This window comes from Salmo salar, chromosome ssa28 (assembly GCF_905237065.1).
Source record: "Salmo salar chromosome ssa28, Ssal_v3.1, whole genome shotgun sequence".
Lineage (NCBI taxonomy): Eukaryota > Metazoa > Chordata > Actinopteri > Salmoniformes > Salmonidae > Salmo > Salmo salar.
In genome coordinates, this window is record NC_059469.1 from 29,793,590 (window position 1) to 29,816,329 (window position 22,740).

General features: G+C 43.6%; 1 protein-coding gene across 1 annotated transcript in view; it reads left to right on the forward strand.

Moving 5' to 3' along the window:
• The window catches only part of LOC106589856 (Na(+)/H(+) exchange regulatory cofactor NHE-RF1), a 34,512-nt gene extending 12,879 nt beyond the window's left edge, over positions 1-21,633 (forward strand). Inside the window, exons 2-6 of the mRNA XM_014180253.2 lie at positions 11,426-11,596; positions 12,559-12,712; positions 17,728-17,774; positions 19,561-19,671; positions 20,123-21,633. Of these exons, the coding sequence (XP_014035728.1) occupies positions 11,426-11,596; positions 12,559-12,712; positions 17,728-17,774; positions 19,561-19,671; positions 20,123-20,275 (636 nt within the window). The 3' untranslated portion in view covers positions 20,276-21,633. The remainder of the gene's footprint in view (positions 1-11,425; positions 11,597-12,558; positions 12,713-17,727; positions 17,775-19,560; positions 19,672-20,122) is intronic.
• The last annotated feature ends 1,107 nt before the right edge of the window (positions 21,634-22,740 follow it).

Consider the following 22,740-nt stretch of genomic DNA (forward strand, 5'->3'; position numbering starts at 1 on the left):
TGTGATGAAACCTGTGTCTTAACTTGACCCTGTAACTAGTCTACTGCTATCAGTCTGTCCTGTGTAGACAGATCTGATTGAATTTGCAGCGCTAGATGTTTCTCCAGTTAGTTGATGATTATCTCTGGGTGGCTGTGCAAGACAATAGTGCAGCTCTAAGTTCAAGGGTTTCACAGAAACGCTTTCCTGGTAAAATAAGGGTGAAATATATATTTTTAATTTCAGACTCCAATAAAACACCCTCTTTCTTCAAGCATGGACTAAATGTTTTGGTTTACTCTCTAATGCCACTAGATATCCATCTCTTATCGACTTGTACAATGGTACAGCGATTAAAGACACATTGAAAACTGTAGAATCCCCCAACGAGGACCGCAAGCCTTTAGCCACCAGGACCATTCCAAGCCTTTAGCCACCAGGACCATTCCAAGCCTTTAGCCACCAGGACCATTCCAAGCCTTTAGCCACCAGGACCATTCCAAGCCTTTAGCCACCAGGACCATTCCAAGCCTTTAGCCACCAGGACCATTCCAAGCCTTTAGCCACCAGGACCATTCCAAGGAAGCAGGAGTGTAAAATATTTTTTGGCATCTCCGATTTGTTTTTGTAATTCTCACATAGAAACTAAATTGAGAGGAAGGATGTTTGGGATGATTTTTACATTTTGTGTGGCAACATTTTGGGGGGGGGTCTCCCGAGTGGTGCAGCGGTCTAGAGGCGTCACCTACAGACCCGGGTTCGATCCCGGGCTGTGTCTCAGCCAGCCACGACCGAGTGACCCATGAGGCGGCGCACATTAATGGACCCATGGTTGTTCGGATTAGGGGAGGGTTTGGCCGGCCGGGATGTGCTTGTCCCATCGCGCTCTAGCGACTCATTGTGGGGGTCACCAGTTGTGGGGGTCGCCATTTGTGCGGCTGGCTTCCGGCTTAAGCGAGCAGTGTGTCAAGAAGCAGTGCGGCTTGGCAGGGTCGTGTTTTGGAGGACGCATGGCTCTCAACCTTCTCCTCTACCGAGTCTGTACAGGAGACTGTAACTACCAATTTGGATATCACAATCTTTCTGTAGTGAGCTGTAAAAACATTAACCTTTGAGATGCAGGACCAAGGAATGTTATGACAAAAAGAAAGTCCAGTTTTTACAGGCTTTTAGTTTCCACATGTAAGCTAGGCGGTGCTATGCAGATATGCTAATCTTTATTAGTAAGGATAAGGTAGTTGCGTGTGCACACGCCCATTAGTATTATGAAGATTCCGTGCCACAATAAGGGGATTGAGGTTGTCATTTTGACAGCCTTCAAGACTTCCTGTTAGCAGTAGGTCTACTACCTTACCCAATATTTGCTCTGCGGTTGAGAGAGAGCGAGAGCAAGATACAAATTCCATCTAGACACCGTTGCCCTAGAGCACACAAAACTATACATGCCTTGGCCTAAACATCAGCGCCACAGATAACTTCCACAAAGCTGCGAACGAGCTGAGACAAGGGAAGAAAACACACAATGGGACAGACACCAAATTGAGACTGCATGCAGAATTCTGAAAAATATCCCGTGTACAACGTAAAACACCAAATAATGCATGCAGAGCAGAATTAGGCCGATACCTGCTAATTATCAAAATCCAGAAAAGAGCCGTTAAATTCTACAACCACCTAAAAGGAAGTGATTCCCAAACCTTCCATAACAAAGCCATCACCTACAGAAAGATGAACCTGGAGAGGAGTCCCCTAAGCAAGCTGGTCCTGGGGCTCTGTTCACAAACACAAACACACCCCACAGAGCCCCAGGACAGCAACACAGTTAGACCCAACCAAATCATGATAAAACAAAAAGATAAATAGTTGACACATTGGAAATAATTATTTAAAAAAATGAGCAAACTAGAATGCTATTTGGCCCTAACAGAGTACACAGTGGTGGAATACCTGACCTCTGACTGACCCAAACTTAAGGAAAGCTTTGACTATGTATAGACTCAGTGAGCATAGCCTTGCTATTGACAAAGGCTCTCAAGAGAAGACAGGCTATGGCTGCCCACAAGCTGCCCACAAAATGAGGTGGAAACTGAGCTGCACTTCCTAACCTACTGCCAAATGTATGATTGTATTATTTAATTATTAAATAATAATAATGATATTATTATTTTAACTAGGCAAGTCAGTTAAGAACAAATTCTTATTTACAATGACAGCCTACCCTGGCCAAACCTGGAGGACGCTGGGCCAATTGTGCACCGCCCTATGGGACTCCCAATCACGGCCGGTTTTGATACAGCCTGGAATTGAACCAGGGTCTGTAGTGATGCCTCTAGCACTAAGATGCAGTGCCTTAGACCGCTGCGCCTCTCGGGAGGAGCCCCCTCAGATTACACAGACCCACAAAGAATTTGGAAACATTAATTGAATTGACACACAAAACAACGCTGGATTCAAAACATTTTTTTTTTTTGTTCAATTATTATACAAAATTCTTGCAACCAGTCGAATTGTGTGTGTGTGTGTGTGTGTATGTGTGTGACCACACAATCTTCCCAGCTCTGCAGATTTTGCTGCGAGGAGGCAGTGTCATTAAATGTATTTTGGTATTGTCCATATGTAGCTCGCTTTTTGGTCACAGGTCCAGGAATGGCTGAAGAATTGCAACATTTTCCTAGAACTAACACTGCAGATAGCAATACTGGGGGATTGGGAAAGTCATAGTCAATCAATAATATAATAATTATTTTAGCAAAAAAAAAATATTTTAATTTACAATCTGTAGAAGCTATGAGAATAGAAAGGTTCAGTACTTTTGTGAAGCATCACAGCACAGTTAAAAAATATATGGCAAATAGAAATCCAAAATGGATGATGTTATGAGATAGTTGGGTGGGACTAATAACAAGATAACCAATGTAAAACATACAGGGGTCTGTAAAATGTATATAGGTTCAGAAAGTTTGTGAAATAGCACAGTTACAAGTCAAACTGGATGGACATCAGAAATAGAGGAAAGACTAAAAACAAACAAAATATAATTATTGTAAAAGTGTATAATATGTATAAACTGAAGGTAGAAGCCTAAGTGTTATTGTTTTAATAGGTTACTCCAATTGGGGGAGGGATGGTAGAGTTTGCGGGGAATAATAAAGGTATATTCTAATAAAAGATGTATATGTTTATGAACTGAGCAAAAAAAAGAAACTTCCTCTCACTGGCAACTGCGTTTATTTTCAGCAAACTTAACATGTGTAAATATTTGTATGAACATAAGATTCAACAACTGAGACATAAACTGAACAAGTTCCACAGACATGTGACTAACAAATGGAGTTATGTGTCCCAGAACAAAGGGGGGGTCAAAAGTAATAAGTATCTGGTGTGGCCACCAGCTGCATTAAGTACTGCAGTACATCTCCTCCTCATGGACTGCACCAGATTTGCCAGTTCTTGCTGTGAGATGTTACCCCACTCTTCCAAGGCACCTGCAAGTTCCCGGACATTTCTGGGGGGAATGGCCCGAGCCCTCACCCTCCGATCCAACAGGTCCCAGACGTGCTCAATGGGATTGAGATCCGGGCTCTTCGCTGGCCATGGCAGAACACTGACATTACTGTCTTGCAGGAAATCACACACAGAACGAGCAGTATGGCTGGTGGCATTGTCATGCTGGAGGGTCATGTCAGGATGAGCCTGCAGGAAGGGTACCACATGAGGGAGGAGGATGTCTTCCCTGTAATGAACAGTGTTGAGATTGCCTGCAATGACAACAAGCTCAGTCCGATGATGCTGTGACACATCGCCCCAGACCATGATGGACCCTCCACCTCCAAATCAATCCCGCTCCAGAGTACAGGCCTCGGTGTAAAGCTCATTCCTTCGACGATAAACGCGAATCCGACCATCACCCCTGTTGAGACAAAACCGCGACTCGTCAGTGAAGAGCACTTTTTGCCAGTCCTGTCTGGTCCAGCGACAGTGGGTTTGTGCCCATAGGCGATGTTGTTGCCGGTGATGTCTGGTGAGGACCTGCCTTACAACAGGCCTACAAGCCCTCAGTCCAGCCTCTCTCAGCCTATTGCGGACAGTCTGAACACTGTTGGAGGGATTGTGCATTCCTGGTGTAACTCGGGCAGTTGTTGTTGTCATCCTGTACCTGTCCTGCAGGTGTGATGTTCGGATGTACCGATCCTGTGCAGGTGTTGTTACACGTGGTCTGCCACTGCGAGGACGATCAGCTGTCCGTTCTGTCTCCCTGTAGTGCTGTCTTAGGCGTCTCACAGTACGGACATTGCAATTCATTGCCCTGGCCACATCTGCAGTCCTGATTCCTCCTTGCAGCATGCCTAAGGCACGTTCACACAGATGAGCTGGGACCCTGGGCATCTTTCTTTTGGTGTTTTTCAGAGTCAGTAGAAAGGCTTCTTTAGTGTGCTAAGTTTTCATAACTGTGACCTTAAATGCCTACCCTCTGTAAGCTGTTAGTGTCTTAATGACCGTTCCACAGGTGCATGTTCATTAATTGTTTATGGTTCATTGAACAAGCATTGAACATGGTAAACAGTGTTTAAACCCTTTACAATGAAGATCTGTGAAGTTATTTGGATTTTTACAAATTATGTTTGAAAGACCAGGGTCCTGAAAAAGGGCTGTTTCTTTTTTTGCTGAGTTTATATATTTACCCCAAAAAATATATGGGGGATTGGAAATGATGCAGACAATTACATTGATGGAGCAACAATCTATCTGCAATATTAAAGCCGATCCACACTGTGCAATCACAGCAGCAGGATTTGTGACCTGTTGCCACTTGTTGACTTATTTTCCCTTTTGTACTTCAACTATTTGCACATACAATGACATTTGAAATGTCTTATTCTTTTGGAACTTTTGTGAGTGTAATGTTTACTGTTTTTTGTTTTATTTCACTTATGTTTATTATCTACTTCACTTGCTTTGGCAATGTTAACATATGTTTCCAATGGGGGAGAAGGAGGGAGAGTGGTTCTCCTTCCAGCAGTGTCACACCACACACACACACACACACACACACACTTGGCGTGTGCCAGATTGTAATTATTTTCTCATTATTCAAGGGGTGGATCTTATCCTGAATGCAAACAATAAACATTACACTCACAAGTTCCAAAAAAATAAAATACATTTCAAATGGGATTAAAACCACATTCCAGCCGGTGTCTATTCCACAAATTACCACCGGCTTAATTCTATGATGTTAAAATGCCTATTTACTCTGTTCCATCTTCAGCAAACAGCACAACAGCCTTTTCAGAACCAGGACAAATACAGAGGGAGAGACAGGGATCTGTCCCAAATGCCACCCTATTCCCTATATAGTGGACTACTTTTGACCAGAGCCCTATGGCGCTATATAGGGAATAGGGTGCCATTTGGGATGTACTGTAGTGAGACAGAGTGACAGTCAAATACAACTGCTGCTGCTGGTGGGTTGAATGCTTAGAGCTCGCTGCTCTGTAACTCTGCTGCATTTAAAGCTTCAACAAAATACTTGAATCTGAATGAGTACTTTAATAGACAAGCGGTTGTTTTGGATGCTTTGAGCTGTTTGTTTTGAGCTGTGCCATTTTTAAGTCGGCACTACTAGTGTTATCAAAGCTCAAAACAAACCGCTCAAATCACCCCCAAAACATAAATCCATTTACAACTGCTTGTCTATCAAAGATTGAGAGTCTTTGCTGTGGCTGCAGCTGAGGAAACCACCCTCGTAGTGTTTTGAGTGAAGAATTTTGCTGTGACAGCGGCTGGCTGGGGATCAGGGGCTCAGGCGTCTCCGTCTCCCCAGGACAAAGCTTCTCATTGTCAGCCTGCCTGGCCTCCCAGTCCCCCTGAGGACGACCTGGGATCGGAGCTGGAGATGGGCGTCGTGACGGACGCCAGCAGCATGTGAGGGGGAGAGCGGGAGGTTTATCATTTCGCTAATCCTGTTTCGGGCTGGTTCTCTCTTCTCCTTCTGGTTCATAGGCTAGTTCTCTCTTCTCTTTCTGGTTCATAGGCTGGTTCTCTCTTCTCCTTCTGGTTCATAGGCTGGTTCTCTCTTCTCCTTCTGGTTCATAGGCTGGTTCTCTGTTCTCCTTCTGGTTCATAGGCTGGTTCTCTCTTCTCCTTCTGGTTCATAGGCTGGTTCTCTCTTCTCCTTCTGGTTCATAGGCTGGTTCTCTCTCTTCTCCTTCTGGTTCATAGGCTGGTTCTCTCTCTTCTCCTTCTGGTTCATAGGCTGGTTCTCTCTCTTCTCCTTCTGGTTCATAGGCTGGTTCTCTCTCTTCTCCTTCTGGTTCATAGGCTGGTTCTCTGTTCTCCTTCTGGTTCATAGGCTGGTTCTCTCTCTTCTCTTTCTGGTTCATAGGCTGGTTCTCTCTTCTCCTTCTGGTTCATAGGCTGGTTCTCTCTTCTCCTTCTGGTTCATAGGCTGGTTCTCTCTTCTCCTTCTGGTTCATAGGCTGGTTCTCTCTTCTCCTTCTGGTTCATAGGCTGGTTCTCTGTTCTCCTTCTGGTTCATAGGCTGGTTCTCTCTGTTCTCCTTCTGGTTCATAGGCTGGTTCTCTCTGTTCTCCTTCTGGTTCATAGGCTGGTTCTCTCTTCTCTTTCTGGTTCATAGGCTGGTTCTCTCTTCTCCTTCTGGTTCATAGGCTGGTTCTCTCTTCTCCTTCTGGTTCATAGGCTGGTTCTCTGTTCTCCTTCTGGTTCATAGGCTGGTTCTCTCTTCTCCTTCTGGTTCATAGGCTGGTTCTCTGTTCTCCTTCTGGTTCATAGGCTGGTTCTCTGTTCTCCTTCTGGTTCATAGGCTGGTTCTCTCTCTTCTCCTTCTGGTTCATAGGCTGGTTCTCTGTTCTCCTTCTGGTTCATAGGCTGGTTCTCTCTCTTCTCCTTCTGGTTCATAGGCTGGTTCTCTCTCTTCTCCTTCTGGTTCATAGGCTGGTTCTCTCTCTTCTCCTTCTGGTTCATAGGCTGGTTCTCTCTCTTCTCCTTCTGGTTCATAGGCTGGTTCTCTCTCTTCTCCTTCTGGTTCATAGGCTGGTTCTCTGTTCTCCTTCTGGTTCATAGGCTGGTTCTCTCTCTTCTCTTTCTGGTTCATAGGCTGGTTCTCTGTTCTCCTTCTGGTTCATAGGCTGGTTCTCTCTTCTCCTTCTGGTTCATAGGCTGGTTCTCTGTTCTCCTTCTGGTTCATAGGCTGGTTCTCTGTTCTCCTTCTGGTTCATAGGCTGGTTCTCTGTTCTCCTTCTGGTTCATAGGCTGGTTCTCTGTTCTCCTTCTGGTTCATAGGCTGGTTCTCTCTTCTCCTTCTGGTTCATAGGCTGGTTCTCTGTTCTCCTTCTGGTTCATAGGCTGGTTCTCTCTGTTCTCCTTCTGGTTCATAGGCTGGTTCTCTCTGTTCTCCTTCTGGTTCATAGGCTGGTTCTCTCTCTTCTCTTTCTGGTTCATAGGCTGGTTCTCTGTTCTCCTTCTGGTTCATAGGCTGGTTCTCTGTTCTCCTTCTGGTTCATAGGCTGGTTCTCTGTTCTCCTTCTGGTTCATAGGCTGGTTCTCTGTTCTCCTTCTGGTTCATAGGCTGGTTCTCTGTTCTCCTTCTGGTTCATAGGCTGGTTCTCTGTTCTCCTGGTTCATAGGCTGGTTCTCTCTCTTCTCCTTCTGGTTCATAGGCTGGTTCTCTCTTCTCTTTCTGGTTCATAGGCTGGTTCTCTCTTCTCCTTCTGGTTCATAGGCTGGTTCTCTCTGTTCTCCTTCTGGTTCATAGGCTGGTTCTCTCTGTTCTCCTTCTGGTTCATAGGCTGGTTCTCTCTTCTCCTTCTGGTTCATAGGCTGGTTCTCTCTTCTCCTTCTGGTTCATAGGCTGGTTCTCTCTCTGTGTGTGGTGTGCATACTATTTGTGTCTCCCACATTCAAAATCATGTTTGTCTGACATCATTACTGTTGACATGTTCATGTTGACACTTGACAGTCAGGAATGTGAGATTGTCCTGGCCTCCATCCATTGTACTATGAGTTGTAATGGTTTAATGTACCATTCAGTACTGAAGCTGTCATACTGCCTGTGTTGATCTTCCTCAACAGTCAATGGTTATGAAGCCATGTGTGAATCAATGAAACGCTCAATAATGACCTTCCATGTTCATCCCAGCCAGAAACAACTCTGCACTGACCATTTAGGATATTAAACCAATCATATTCCGCTGTTGAGTCTCAAACTGACCCATATTTCCAATATAGTGCACTACTTGTGACCAGGGCCCATAATGAATACGGTGTCATTTGGAATGCAGGATCTGATTCATATAAACTGGGTTTATTTTCTGCAGCAGGGAGACACACCACATGGGTGGACGTTCAGGATGCAAAGGTTGCTCTTAAGGTTGGTAACAGATAATTATTAACCGGTGACTAACGATTACAGAGCGACAATCTCTGGAACAGCCCTTTTTATCAGTGAGGAGGAGCACTTTTTATATGATGTTTGTTCTCTATCATTACTGTTGTATGCAAAATAGATATAGGCCCCTATATATCCACCAGTCATAAAGTCTCTCCACCTTTAAAGCATCTTATCTGTTCCATTGGTGATAAATCCCATTTCATAACTAATCAGGGCGGGGGGGGTTTCTTCCCCAAAACGTTTTGTCCTCAACCTGGCTCAATAAATGTACATTTCCTGTCTTCCCCTGCTATTCTCATTAGTGTTGAACCATACCACAGCCATATACATTTAGAGAATTCTGCTAACTTGGAATTCTAATGGACGACATATTGGGATCAAAAGTTCCAAGAACAATTGTATTCTGGCTCTGAATGAGAATGTTGTATTCTGGCTCTGAATGAGAATGTTGTATTCTGGCTCTGAATGAGAATGTTGTATTCTGGCTCTGAATGAGAATGTTGTATTCTGGCTCTGAATGAGAATGTTGTATTCTGGCTCTGAATGAGAATGTTGTATTCTGGCTCTGAATGAGAATGTTGTATTCTGGCTCTGAATGAGAATGTTGTATTCTGGCTCTGAATGAGAATGTTGTATTCTGGCTCTGAATGAGAATGTTGTATTCTGGCTCTGAATGAGAATGTTGTATTCTGGCTCTGAATGAGAATGTTGTATTCTGGCTCTGAATGAGAATGTTGTATTCTGGCTCTGAATGAGAATGTTGTATTCTGGCTCTGAATGAGAATGTTGTATTCTGGCTCTGAATGAGAATGTTGTATTCTGGCTCTGAATGAGAATGTTGTATTCTGGCTCTGAATGAGAATGTTTTGCATAGAGGGTTTGGTTGGTGCCAACATGGAGGTTAGGTTTGCAACCTCTCTCTGGCTGTGCTGTTAACCTCATTCCCTTTTCTGCTACTGCACTTTTATGTAGCTGTTAGCCTGTCTCCACCTCTAGTGGGATTAAATGCTTAGTCTAGCGTATGACCACTCCTGGATTAGCCCGTTACACTGAACACCAGTCCAGAGCCCAGCTAGACTCTCCAGGAAACCTTGTCACTGACGTGAGACAGAGTTTAACGGACGCTCGCACACAACCCAAGCCACACAGTTGTTTTTTAATATTTATTTTACCAGGCAGGTCAATTAAGAACAAATTCTTCTTTACAATCACAGCCTGGAGTCTGAACTGCTCCTCTTAGATACAGTATAATCCTACTGTTCATATTCATAGAACTATAGTATGTAGAAGCAAGTATGGAGCTTGGAGGTAGGGTTGTCAACTTTCTCACTACCACATAAGGGACAAAAGACCGGTTTGTTTCACCATTACATTTTCTGGTGAGAAATCAAACAGTGTCATAGAACTTCACAAAGTCCTGTTGCTGCTTGGACCTTTGTGCTGACAATTGTTTGTCCATCAGCTGCTTGTTCTGGTATCCAAAAAAGCTTTCCGTTTCCGCTGAAGCATCATCATTTTCAACTTTTGGACTTCCTCGTTAACATCTGATGCAGAGCGTTGTTTCCTTCAGCTTTTTTACGAGTTGGTCAAAGACACACCCCACGTTGTGGAAAAAGCACAGATTAATCTCAGCAGCTTCTGTTTTTTCTTCATACTGAAGAATACTCTTCAGTGCCACAGGACAGGTCTCCCTAAGGGACCTGAAGTATGACGTGAGATCTGGCCAGCTTTGCAGGAGACGGTCTACAGCTGGATGAAGAGAGCCATCGTGTGCAAACATGTCGCAGAATTTCACACACTCCATCAGACACAGAGAAATATCTCACGCACACTGGAAAAACATTTTTCTATTTCCCTTGTTTGAGGCATCACTGGCAACTGAGAAATAAACGGTCTCACCTTGGTTCGGGGACAGACCATCCAAAACATTCATTGTAATCATCTTCACAACATCTGAGTCATGAAACAAAGACCGTTGACCCTAACAAGACAGTTGGTGCTGTTGTACAGAGTCCGTGTTTAACCATATGGTACACATACGAGCATTTTCCGCAGTAGACGTCAGGAAAAATGCACCAATATTGCTGGCACCTTTTCAGCTAGCGTGGCCTTGTGCATTTCTGTGGTTGCATGCTGAGTTAGGTCATTCTCCCCTCCAGGGCCTATTGAGAATTCCCGACGGCATAAAGTACAGAAAGCTTTTGTCGAGTCACCACTGACGGGCTGAACCCATATATTTTTTTGCTTCCTGTTTGTTGTAGCTGCACAGTCTTTTCTTTTCTGCAGGTTTATCCATATTTCCTTGATATGCCAAACCGACCGAACAACAGAGATGACTGCAGGAATTGGCGCGTTGACGCTATACCGTGATTGATGAATATACGGGACAAACCAATTTAGCCCAATATAAGGGACATCCCGGCTAATACTAACTGTTGGGAACCCTACGTGGAGGAGCTATAGTGTTCTTAGACAAACTAAAGTATGCTTGCTTGGTGAGTATTTAGTAACGGCAGCGCACTAGGTCCAATAGCTTCATGTCAGTTTTCCCTTGCTAGCCGTCTCCTATGTTCCACATTTGCACTAATAAAACTACGCAGGGTGATGTTTTAATTGTCCCAGCTCCCTGTCTCCGGTGTAGACCTGTCATGTTCTCTGATTCATTGAGAACAGGAACCTTGCCTATTTCTCTCTTGGTCTTTGGATGGTTGTTGAACGCTAGAATCCAGTCTGGCTTGATCTCTGTCACACTAATGGTATTATAACTACATTTTATATCCATTCCATGTCAACTGTTGCTTTAAATGTGGGGTTAGTGTTCATTTTTCTCTTTGTGATGAGCAATTTGCTGTTTCGCTCCTTGTAGAGGTATAGATCTGCTCTCTCCATGTAACAGCGTAGATATGTGCCGAACTAGACATGCTTTCTCTCTCTGTCTCATTCTCTCTAAGCATAGACATGTGCTTAACTAGATATGTTTTCTGTCTCTTTATAGCAACATAGATATGTGGTTAACTAGATCTGTTTTCTCTGTAGGACTCAAAGGCAGAGCTGCGTCCTCGTCTGTGCTCGATGAAGAAGGGTGTGACGGGCTATGGCTTCAACTTGCACAGTGAGAAGTCTAAACCAGGCCAGTACATTAGAGCTGTGGACGAGGACTCTCCTGCTGACAAGGCTGGCCTCAAACCGCAGGACAAGATAGTTCAGGTACGTATATCTACTGTACAGGACGTTTTTAGAGAGCCAACTACTCAGCAGCACGTCCCTGCTCTCATCCCTGGAACATATTAGCAATGCACTGCAATATTCTTCTGGTAGTGTTTGTCTTCACCTTTATCAACTTGTACAGACATGTCTTCTCTTGTACAGATAGTATGCAAGGCATCGATATGACAATCAGACTGTTGTGCTGGCCTTGGGGATGAATGTGTGTTGTAATCTCATTACATCAGTGACAGAGGGAATGGTAATCAGTACTGGGATTAGGTAATGCACTGTTGGGAAGTGAGTTTGTTTGCGGGAGAGAGGGGGGGGAGGGAGAGTGCGAGAGACACAAAAACAGAGGGTTTTTCAAGGCCAGTTAGCGTGAAGGGGAAACAGTCCTTGATACTGTTGTTGTTTTTCGGGCCCTTGGTCCCCATGTCGTAATACGACCACTGTCTGTTTCTGATGTGAATTACACTCCAATTACACTGACTTCAAACAGTGTCTAACAAAGGTCAAGGCTGTAAGTCTAACTAATGCTTTATACTAACCAGGCAAATGTTTGTGAGCTACCGTTCTTAGGTATGCTGTACACACACACACAGACTGGGATCAGGGATAGAGTGTATAAGGGCTCTGCTCTGTTGTGTGATCACTATGGAAGTCTGTGAGAGAGATTGAATTGATTCCAAACGGTATTCCCACCTCTGACTTTCTCCCGTTGGAATTCAACAGGCAGCACTGGGTCTTATAACAGTGCGTAGTTCCTACTAGGGTGCTTCCTACAGTGTCCCTAACCGTTTAATTCAGTTTAAACTTCCAATTGATGACCATCCATAACATGGCTACATTCATATCAACTATATTGTCTCACTGTTCTCTGTCATCAGTGGATGTACTGGACAGCTGTACCTTTTTTTTTACTCTCTTTCTGTCTCTCTCTCTTTGTCTCTGTCTCTAACCAGGTGAACGGTATGTCAGTAGTAGGGATGCAGCACAGTGAGGTGGTAGCAGCCATCAAGGCTGGGGGAGATGAGACCAGTCTTCTGGTGGTGGATCGTGAAGCAGAGGCTTTCTTCAACAGATGCAATGTCATTCCTACTGGGGCCCACCTCACAGGTACACACACACACTATATCCTTGGAAAAACACTGGTCGGGCAGATTTCTGTGAATCATTTGGTCATAGATTAGTTCAGTAGAAATTTACTAGAAAGGATTAAGGAAGTGATAGACTTCCATGTAAGTACTACTTGACGACAAGTAGTACTATCTCTCTCCAAACGTACACACAGTGGCCTTGTTGAAGTTAATGATTAAACTGAAGTTGGGGGTGGAGGACTAGCTGGCTGGCCATAGTCCCAGTCGGTATTAGATAGAACATTGCGGCCCGCTTGTGGCGAAAAACCTGTGGTTACCTAGGTTACACCATTGGCTCACAGAAAAACTTCACCTTTTTCAAACACAGTTTTCTTGTTGTCTGGTTGATTTGGTCAATTACAAAACTACATTTGAAGAAAAGTAAAACATGTCTAAAGATGACTTTTCAAAATGGCCTTTTCCCGGGCGTTCTCACTACTTACAACATTTTAATATTGTGGGGCAGTGGTCACCAATCAAGGTCACTTTCGTAGAAAAAGCAAGCTGAGATCTACTGTTCAGAATTGTTTCAAAACATGACTTAAACGTAACATTAACCTAATAAAAAGACTTCTGTAGGAATTAGGTTTGTGCAGTAGGCCTAATACATTATCACAGCATATTGTCTATATGCCTGGCCTGCCAATATTATTCTCAGGGAGAGAGCAGCAGAGGATCTGCCTCTCATGGTCCCTGCTCTCTCCTTCCTTTCCTCTGGTAAGACTGACCAGAGAGAGGGGACATGTCTTCCACCTCATGGCGAAACTCAAGTCGCATCTGCCTCATGCACAAATTCATGTTGTTCCTATGACCAGAGAAAGTGAAATGTTCTTCAATATTAAAATAGACATGACCAGCTGCTAATAATAAAGATGCAGGGATATCGATGGACTTGGCTACTCATTCATTACAGCTGCAGTGTGAGGGGAAGTAGGGAGAAGCATGTTCTATAATAGTGTTGACTAAAAACAGTTGACAGTGCTGAATAAAATAATAAAGACATGAACTCACTCATAAACAGCAGCTCTTTGCTGTATTCTTTGACAATCTCTCTCTGGTCAAGGTTTTAAGTTATGAAATCTCACGTAGGCTAGTATCTTTTGCTGGAGTTGTGGAAGCTGTAGGCATGGTGATTTGAGCTATCCGATTGGCCAGCGCAGTAGGCAGCACTCGATTTTAGCAACAGATCTCTCCGGTCCGCTGGGTAGGCAGCTTGTCTTTTCAGACAGATGAAATGGGAACACTTGGTGCACAGGGCTTCTGAGTCAAGTGCATCTACCACCAACAGCACAACACATCACATCAAAAAGGAGTGAAAGCTTTTGTTGGCTTTTCTATAGAAATGTTTGTTGATCGACTAGAAGATCAATCGGTTGGTGACCATGGCTTCCCTCATGCCCCGTTTCATGACGGCGCTAGCAGCCACGTGAGTGAGTACTAGCTAGCTACTGACCAGAACATTAAGGTAGCCAAGACCAACAACACAAACAAATGGACAATAAAGTGAGTAGTGAGTACCATAATTTCCGGACTATTAAGCGCACCTGAATATAAGCCACACCCACTGAATTAAAAAATATATATTATTTTGAACATAAATAAGCCGCACATGTCTATAAGCCGCAGGTGCCTACCGGTACATTGAATCAAATGAACTTTACACAGGCTTTAACGAAACACGGCTTGTAACAAAAATAAATAGGGTTTAACGAAACACGGCTTGTAACAAAAAATAAAAAATTAGCAGTAAGCTTTAGTTGTCTTTTTGCACTGAGTCAATTCCTCACGCTGCTGTTTCCAACGTCTTATCATCGACTCATTAAGACCAAGCTCCCGTGCAGCAGCTCTATTTCCTTTTCCAACAGCCAGATCAATCGCCTTCAACTTGAAAGCTGCATCATATGCATTTCTCCGTGTCTTTGCCATGATGAGGTTGACAAAATGACTACCGTAATCAGAATGATGGGAAGTTTGAGAGCGCTCGATTTAATCTAAACAGTAAATTAAAAAAAGTTGTTTGACCTTAACCCGTTCGGCAATTTCATTGGTCTAATGAAAGCTTCATGCCGCCAAAAAATTGAGCACGTCACAGAATGTTTTTTTTTATTTTTATTTTTTTATTGAAAGCGGGAAAAATCCATATATCCATATGTTTAAGCCGCGAGGTTCAAACGTGGGGAAAAAAGTTGCGGCTTATAGTCCGGAATTTACGGTAGAATTACAAGACTATACTAAACAAGTTTATGTCTTACCTGTGATGAAATGTTTTCCATACACATAATAGCTACGTCGTGTAGCCAGTTGGACACCGAGTCCCCACTCTCCCACATCAAATAACCTGAAGCCACAGACTCTTCTCGCTGGCTCTATTTCCCTACATAGCAGTATTGCGAACCGTAGGTTGTAATTTCTGACCTGGTTACATGTACATTGAAAAACAGCTTTTCGGCATGTTTTGTTATCTGCACAACGAAGGTGGCTCTTTTTACAGTGGGGGTCAACGGGGAAAGAATGTTTTGTTTTCCCCAATTTGTGCTCGACAGGAATCGCATATTATTACGTGAATATCGACTCGGACTATCAGATAACTAGACCAAGCCAATAGTTTTCTCTTTGAAGATGAAGTCATAGCAACAGTATTCATGGTGACAGCTGGGGTGTGGAGGATACAAAAGTCCCTTAAGATCTGGGACAGAAGACTCCGGTACTAAAGTCAAACCCTTTATTCAGATATATTACATTTCCACAGTACTTATTAGTCTGATTAGTCAACAATAACACTGGCATCATATAGGACAGAAAAGGACTGTGATTCCAATGAAGTACTACACTATATGACCAAAAGTATGTGGACACCTGCTTGTCGAACATCTCATTCCAAAATCATGGGCAGTAATATGGAGTTGGTCCCCCTTTTGCTGCTATAACAGCCTCCACTCTTCTGGGAAGGCTTTCCACTAGATGTTGGAACATTAATGCAGGGATTTGCTTCCATTCAGTCCCGAGCATTAGTGAGGTCGGGCACTGATGTTGGGGCGATTTAGACCTAGCTTACTTTCGGCGTTCCAATTCATCCCGAAGGTGTTCGATGGGGTTGAGGTCAGGGCTCTGCAGGCCAGTCAAGTTCTTCCACACCGATCTCGAAAAACCATTTCTGTATGGATCTCGCTTTGTGCACAGGGGCATTGTCATGCTTAAACAGGAAAGGGTCTTCCCCAAACTGTTGCCATGAAGTTGGAACCACTGAATCATCTAGAATGTCATTGTATGCTCTAGAGTTAAGATTTCCCTTCACTGGAACTAAGGGGCCTAGCCCAAACCATGAAAAACAGCCCCAGACCATTATTCCTCCTCCACCAAACTTTACAGTTGGCACTATGCATTGCGGCAGGTTGCGTTCTCCTGGCATCCGCCACACCCAGATTCGTCCGTCGGACTGCCAGATGGTGAAGTGTGATTCATCCCTCCAGAGAACGTGTTTCCACTGCTCCAGAGTCCAATGGTGGCGAGCTTTACAACACTCCAGCTGACGCTTGGCATTGCGCATGGTGATCTTAGGCTTGTGTGCTGCTGCTTGGCCATGGAAACCCATTTCTTGTAGCTCCCGACGAACAGTTTTTGTGCTGACGTTGCTTCCAGAAGCAGTTTGAAGTGAGTGTTGCGACCGAGGACAGACTATTTTTATGCCCGACGCGCTTCAGCACTTGGTGGTCCCGTTCTGAAAGCTTGTGTGGCCTACCACTTTGCGGCTGAGCCGTTGTTGCTCCTAGATGTTTCCACTTCACAATAGCGGCACTTACAGTTGACCGGGGCAGCTCTAGCAGGGCAGAAATTTTACGAACTGACTTGTTGGAAAGGTAGCATCCTATGACGGTGCCACGTTGAAAGTCACTGAGCTCTTCAGTAAAGCCATTCTACTGCCAATGTTTGTCTACGGAGATTGCATGGCTGTGTGCTCGATTTTATACACCTGCCAGCAACGGGTGTGGCTGAAATAGCAGAATACACTAATTTGAAGGGGTGTCCATATACAAAACCAGTCTCAACATCAATAGTGAAGAGGCGACTCTAGGATGCTGGCCTTCTTGGCAGAGTTCCTCTGTCCAGTGTCTGTGTTCTTTTGCCCATCTTAATCTTTTCTTTTTATTGGCCAGTCTGAGATATGGCTTTTTCCTTGCAACTCTGCCTAGAAGACCAGCATCCCGGAGTCGCCTCTTCACTGTTGACGTTGAGACTGGTGTTTTGCGGGTAATATTTAATGAAGCTGCCAGTTGAGGACTTGTGAGGCATCTGTTTCTCAAACTAGACACTCCTCTTGCTCAGTTGTGCACCGGGACCTCCCACTCCTCTTTCTATTCTGGTTAGAGCCAGTTTGCGCTGTTCTGTGAAGGGAGTAGTACACAGCATTGTACGAGATCTTCAGTTTCTTGGCAATTTCTCGCATGGAATAGCCTTCATTTCTCAGAACAAGAATAGACTGACGAGTTTCAGAAGAAAAGTCTTTGTTTCTGGCCCTTTTGAGCCTGTAATTGAACCCACAAATGCTGATGCTCCAGATACTCAACTAGTCTAAAGAAGGCCAGTTTTATTGCTTCTTTAATCAGAACAAGTTTTCAGCTGTGCTAACATAATTGAAAAAGGGTTTTCTAATGATCAATTAGCCTTTTAAAATGATAAACTTGGATTGGCTAACACATCGTCCCATTGGAACACAAGAGTGATGGTTGCTGATAATGGGCCTATGTAGATATTCTATTTTTTTTTTTTAAAAGACGTTTCCAGCTACAATAGTCATTTACAAGATTAACAATGTCTACACTGCATTTCTGATCAATTTGATGTTAATGGGCAAAAAAAACTAAGTGAACCCACACTTTTGAATGTGTGTATGTGTGTGTGTGTGTCTAATATCACCATTCCTTATCCACAATGGTGACTAAACTATTGTTCCACTGAACCAGTCAGCTGATTTGGCTTTTCGTCTGTTTCCTCTAGGACCTCTTCCTGAACCTGTGTCCAATGGAGGAGCAGAAGAAGAAGAGGTGAGGAGTGTGTGTGTGTGGGGTGGGGGGGGGGGTGCTTCTCCCAGGCTCTTGTCACCAAAGTGGACATTTCTGGATAGAGATTAGGACAGTTCTCCTGGAAAACTTTGCTCAACAATCATTTCTAGACCAAATGTTCTTTCTCTCGCTCTGCCTTACACGTTCACATGATTCAGAGCTTGGCTCAAAGCTTTGAATATTGAATTGGTAAATCAGAAACCTAAATAAGCCTTTGGCTAGATAAGATGGGGGTGTGATAGTACCACTCACTATAATCATACCTCATTGAGAGCAGACCGATCTAAGGCAGTGACACTATCGCTGTGTCCCAAAATGGCACCCTGTCCCCTTTACCCATTGGGCTCTAGTCAAAAGTAGTGCACTTAATAGATAATGGGGTGCCATTTGGGACGCACAATAAGATTTGACCCTGGCTGACAAAGAAGCCATGACACCCTGGGAACAAGCCTAGGGGATTGGCAGCGACGATACCGTGGCTGACCCTGTCACCATGGTAACTGTCAGATCAGAGCGGTGGACAGTGGGCCAGTGTGCTCTCTCTCTCTCTGGGATTGGGAGCCTCTGTAATTCCTGAGGCGTGCTGGGGATTATGCTAATGAGATGAGATGGCTAACTATCCGACTATCCCACTAACTCAGGGCGACAGAGCTGAGAGTAGAGAACATATGCATTATAATGTCTCCGAGCAGGTGTTAAAATCACATTTTATTAGTCACAATGGCCGAATACAACACATGTAGACTTTACAGTGAAATGCTTACTTACGAGCCCCTAACCAACAATGCAGTTTAAAAAAAAAACAGAGTAAGAAATAAAAATGACAAGTAATTAAAGAGCAGCAGTAAAATAACAGTAGCTAGACTATATACAGGGGGTACCGGTACAGAGTCAATGTGCGGGGGCACCGGTTAGTCAAGGTAATTGAGGTAATATGTACATGTAGGTAGAGTTATTAAAGTGACCATGCATGGATAACAGAGAGGGGTAGAAGCTGTTTAGAAGCCTCTTGGACCTAGACTTGGTGCTCCGGTACCACTTGCCGTGCGGTTGCAGAGAGAACAGTCTGACTAGGGTGGCTGGAGTCTTTGACAATTTTTAGGGCCTTCCGCTGACACCACCTGGTATAGAGGTCCTGGATGGCAGGAAGCTTGGCCCCAGTGATGTACTGGGCCGTTCGCACTACCCTCTGTAGTGCCTTGTGGTAGGAGGCCGAGCAGTTGCCATACCAGGCAGTGATGCAGCCAGTCGGGATGCTCTCGATGGTGCAGCTGTAAAGCCTTTTGAGGATTTGAGGACCCATGACAAATCTTTTCTGTCTCCTGAGGGGGAATAGGTTTTGTCGTGCCCTCTTCATGACTGTCTTGGTGTGCTTGGACAATGTTAGTTTGTTGACGTGGAACCAAGGAACTTGGGGCTCTCAACCTGCTCCACTACAGCCCCGTCGATGAGCATGTTCAGCAGCAAGTAAAATACTGCACAGTGATCAGTGTTGGTGTGTTGTCTCAGCCAGTTGATAGAATCACACAGGTTGCTGTAAGGTACCACAAGGTGAATCCTGACACCTAGTGGCCACAGTGATGATCACACCTACTGGAGATGGCAGTGATGTCAACATACTGGTACTGAGGTGTGTTTAGCTGGTGTGTGTGTGTGTGTGATGCAGGTAATCAAGGGGTGTGTGTGTGTGTGTGTGTGTCTGTACAGTTGAACAGTAAGGTGTATGTAAGCTGTGTTTATAGTGTGTTTGTGTCTCTTATCTCTACAGCTGGATGGTAAGGTAGCAGTAAAGCCTAAGGTGTCCGCCAGTGCATCTACATCCAGCACCACCTCCACTGCCTCTCTACCAACATCTGCTGCCGGCACCCCTCCACCAGAGGTGTGTGTGTGAGCGATGAGCAGGGTGTTTTGAAAACCCAGTATAAGTGGAAGGATAAGTCGTCACTAATCATCAAGATAAATATTCAGAAGATACAAAAGATGACTGAGTCTTTATTATAATAATTCACATGAATATTTACATATCAAAAAGCTCCTGCTATTCAACATGACTTTATGGCCTCAAGGGGTATTTTGAAATCAGTATCAGTCATGTAGTTTTATAATGCAATTCTACAAATTTTGTAATGTGACTGAGAGAAAATGTTGCTGTTTTAAAGCAAATTTCCTGCAATTCTACACATTTTGCCATTGCTTATGTACATATTCTATCTGGGGGGGGGGCGGACCTTTAGTTTAATGAATCAACCTGTTTTGAATATTGGGGGTCCCCCGATCCCCCGTGGCAGTTTTGCGCATGGAGAAATGCATAATGTTCTCTCTCTGTGTAGGTCCGGGTGCCTCCGGTTAAGGAGCCGAATACGAGCCTCACCCTCAGCATGTCTCTAGCCCAGGCCAAGGAGAGAGCTCACCAGAAACGCTCATCCAAGAAGGCCCCTGCCATGGACTGGAGCAAGAGGAACGAACTCTTCAGTAACCTATAAATCACGTTTCCTTCCTCCTTTCTCTCGCCCTCACTCCTTCTTTCGCTCTCTCTCAAGCAGACATACGATGTACGACATGAACAGTGTTAATACTTTGTGATTTTCATGTGCTAATTGAGGGGTTTTCCACTTATTGTTTTCAATTAAAATTTAAACGCCACTCCTGCATAAGAAACAATGGAAAGATGGAAAAACAATGTATAGTTTCCATCTAGTAGGATGATGAAGAAATCAAAGATGATGGGATATATGGAAATAAGAAATGTGTGTGTGTGTGTGTGTGTGTGTGTGTGTATCATGAAGGTGTGTTGAATCTTATTGTCAGTCTATCTGCAATCTGATTGGTTGCTATACTTCCTTGTAGAATCACTAGCAAGCTGGGAGTGATTGAGTTTTTTGGGATGAGTTAAGATTAATCAAAACTTCTTTCCAGAGACTTTCATGTTTAGTACTTCTGACTGAGCGCTGGATTCAATCCGTATGGTGGAAGATTAGCGTTATTTCTCAATTTAAAGTTAAAGGGAATTTTCCTGCGTTTGCAGAGACTGCATTCACAGTAAACGCTGTATACCTCGACTCAATCCGAAATGACCTTTACATTTTAACCTGGTTCTTCTGCCATATGGATGAAGCCCAGCCCTTAACGAATGACTAACAATCTGAATTCGTAGCAATACAAGACCATTCATTGCTTAATGAGAGGTCTGGTTAGCAGATATCACTGAATTTGTATCATTCTAATGCTGACCAATGGTTTACTTTGTGGTGATGTTTTACTACCCTATCTTTTTGAAGATGTTGACATGTCAATTCTTAGACTGTAGAACTCATTCAGAATAGATGAGATTCTCTGTTCTATATGTGACAATCATTGTTGGTCACATTATGGTTAAAGGGACTGAGGTATGTGGCTCTAGATTTTAACCCAAAGTAAACCGTTGCTTTACAGTTAAAGTTAACCTGTCCAAACACCACTATTGTAAAATCCTACGGTATTTTTGTCGTTGTGATTCAACTTTTTTTCCTGCCTATGTCTCATCGTTTTAATAAGAATGACGAGATTGTTTCTTCTAGATTTGTACATAACACTCAAAATACAGTTTCCCCATGTAATTTATGTCTTTAAGAAAGAAATCCTCAATTTGTTTGAAGACTGTTCCAGAAGCTCTCTGGGTTGAAGGGAGTGTTAGCCTACTGTATATGTGGCAGTTAGCTCTGGTCCAGGGCGTTAGTGTATCAGTCATCTCAACTGTATAGACCAGGAATCAGCTCTGGTCCTGGAGAGCTACTGGCTGTTTACGGTACAAGGGCTGAGTTGTCAAATGTCTTGATGACTGGTATAAATGTGGTATCAAACATGTCTTTTGTATTTTTTAACGGGTGTGAGTGAGAGAAGGCATACTCTGTGGGATCTCAAAGGAAAACGACCGTGTTTGTATAAATTCTCCTTTATAACGTTGTAAAGAGTAAGCAGGTGGGTGTGTATCGACCAATCAGCAAGTCAAGGGCTCGTGTTTTAGAGCAGTGTTTCCCAAGCTGGGTCCTGGGGACTCCATGGGGTGCACGGTTTGGATTTTCTTACACAGCTGATTCAAATCAACTTTATCAAACTTTGATTTATTTTAATCAGCGGTGTAGTGTTAGGGCAAAAAAACTAAACGTGCACCGTTTGGGGTCCCCAGGACCCAGTTTTGGAAACGCTGCTCTAGAACAAAGACCAATCAGCAAGTCAGTGATCTAAAGCAATGTTCTGACGTGAGAATGAATGTCACTTTCCTGTTTACTATTCCTGTAAATACAGCACTTACTAACACTGTGGTTAAGGTTCTGTACAGTACGAACAGTTTAAGGAGTAATAGTTCACACAAATTACATAAATTAGCATTTGGAGACAGTGGTCAGGTGAACAAAACCAAAGCGTGCATTGTGGTCTCACATTTTACAGGGTAATGAAATATGTCATTTGGGTGAACTAACTATAGGTATAAGTACAGTATTGATGGATATTGTACTGCATAATCTGACTATACTGGCTGTTTAATGCTCAAGTAACTATGGATGTCACAATTCCCAAATGGCACCCTAATCCCTATTTAGAGCACTACTCTGGTCAAAAGGTGCACTAAATAGTGTACATCCCAAATGGCACCCTAATCCCTACTTGACCAAAGTAATAAAGTGTGTGAAACAGAAGAAGCGACATGAGAATATTAAGCACATCACAGCTATAATAACGACTACAACGCTAGAATCATGGAATTTTGTTTTATGAACAATAATATAAATAAAATATTGTTGACATGACAGAGAAGGTACATACAAACTGTTGGATGAAATACAAGTTTGTTTTAACTCCACACAAAAAGTCAGTCGATGTATGCAGTGATTGGAACAGTGGATTTTCATGAAAGTTAAATACATACAGAAGCTGCTTTCTCTTCAAGAAACTGTCACCGAAATGGGCT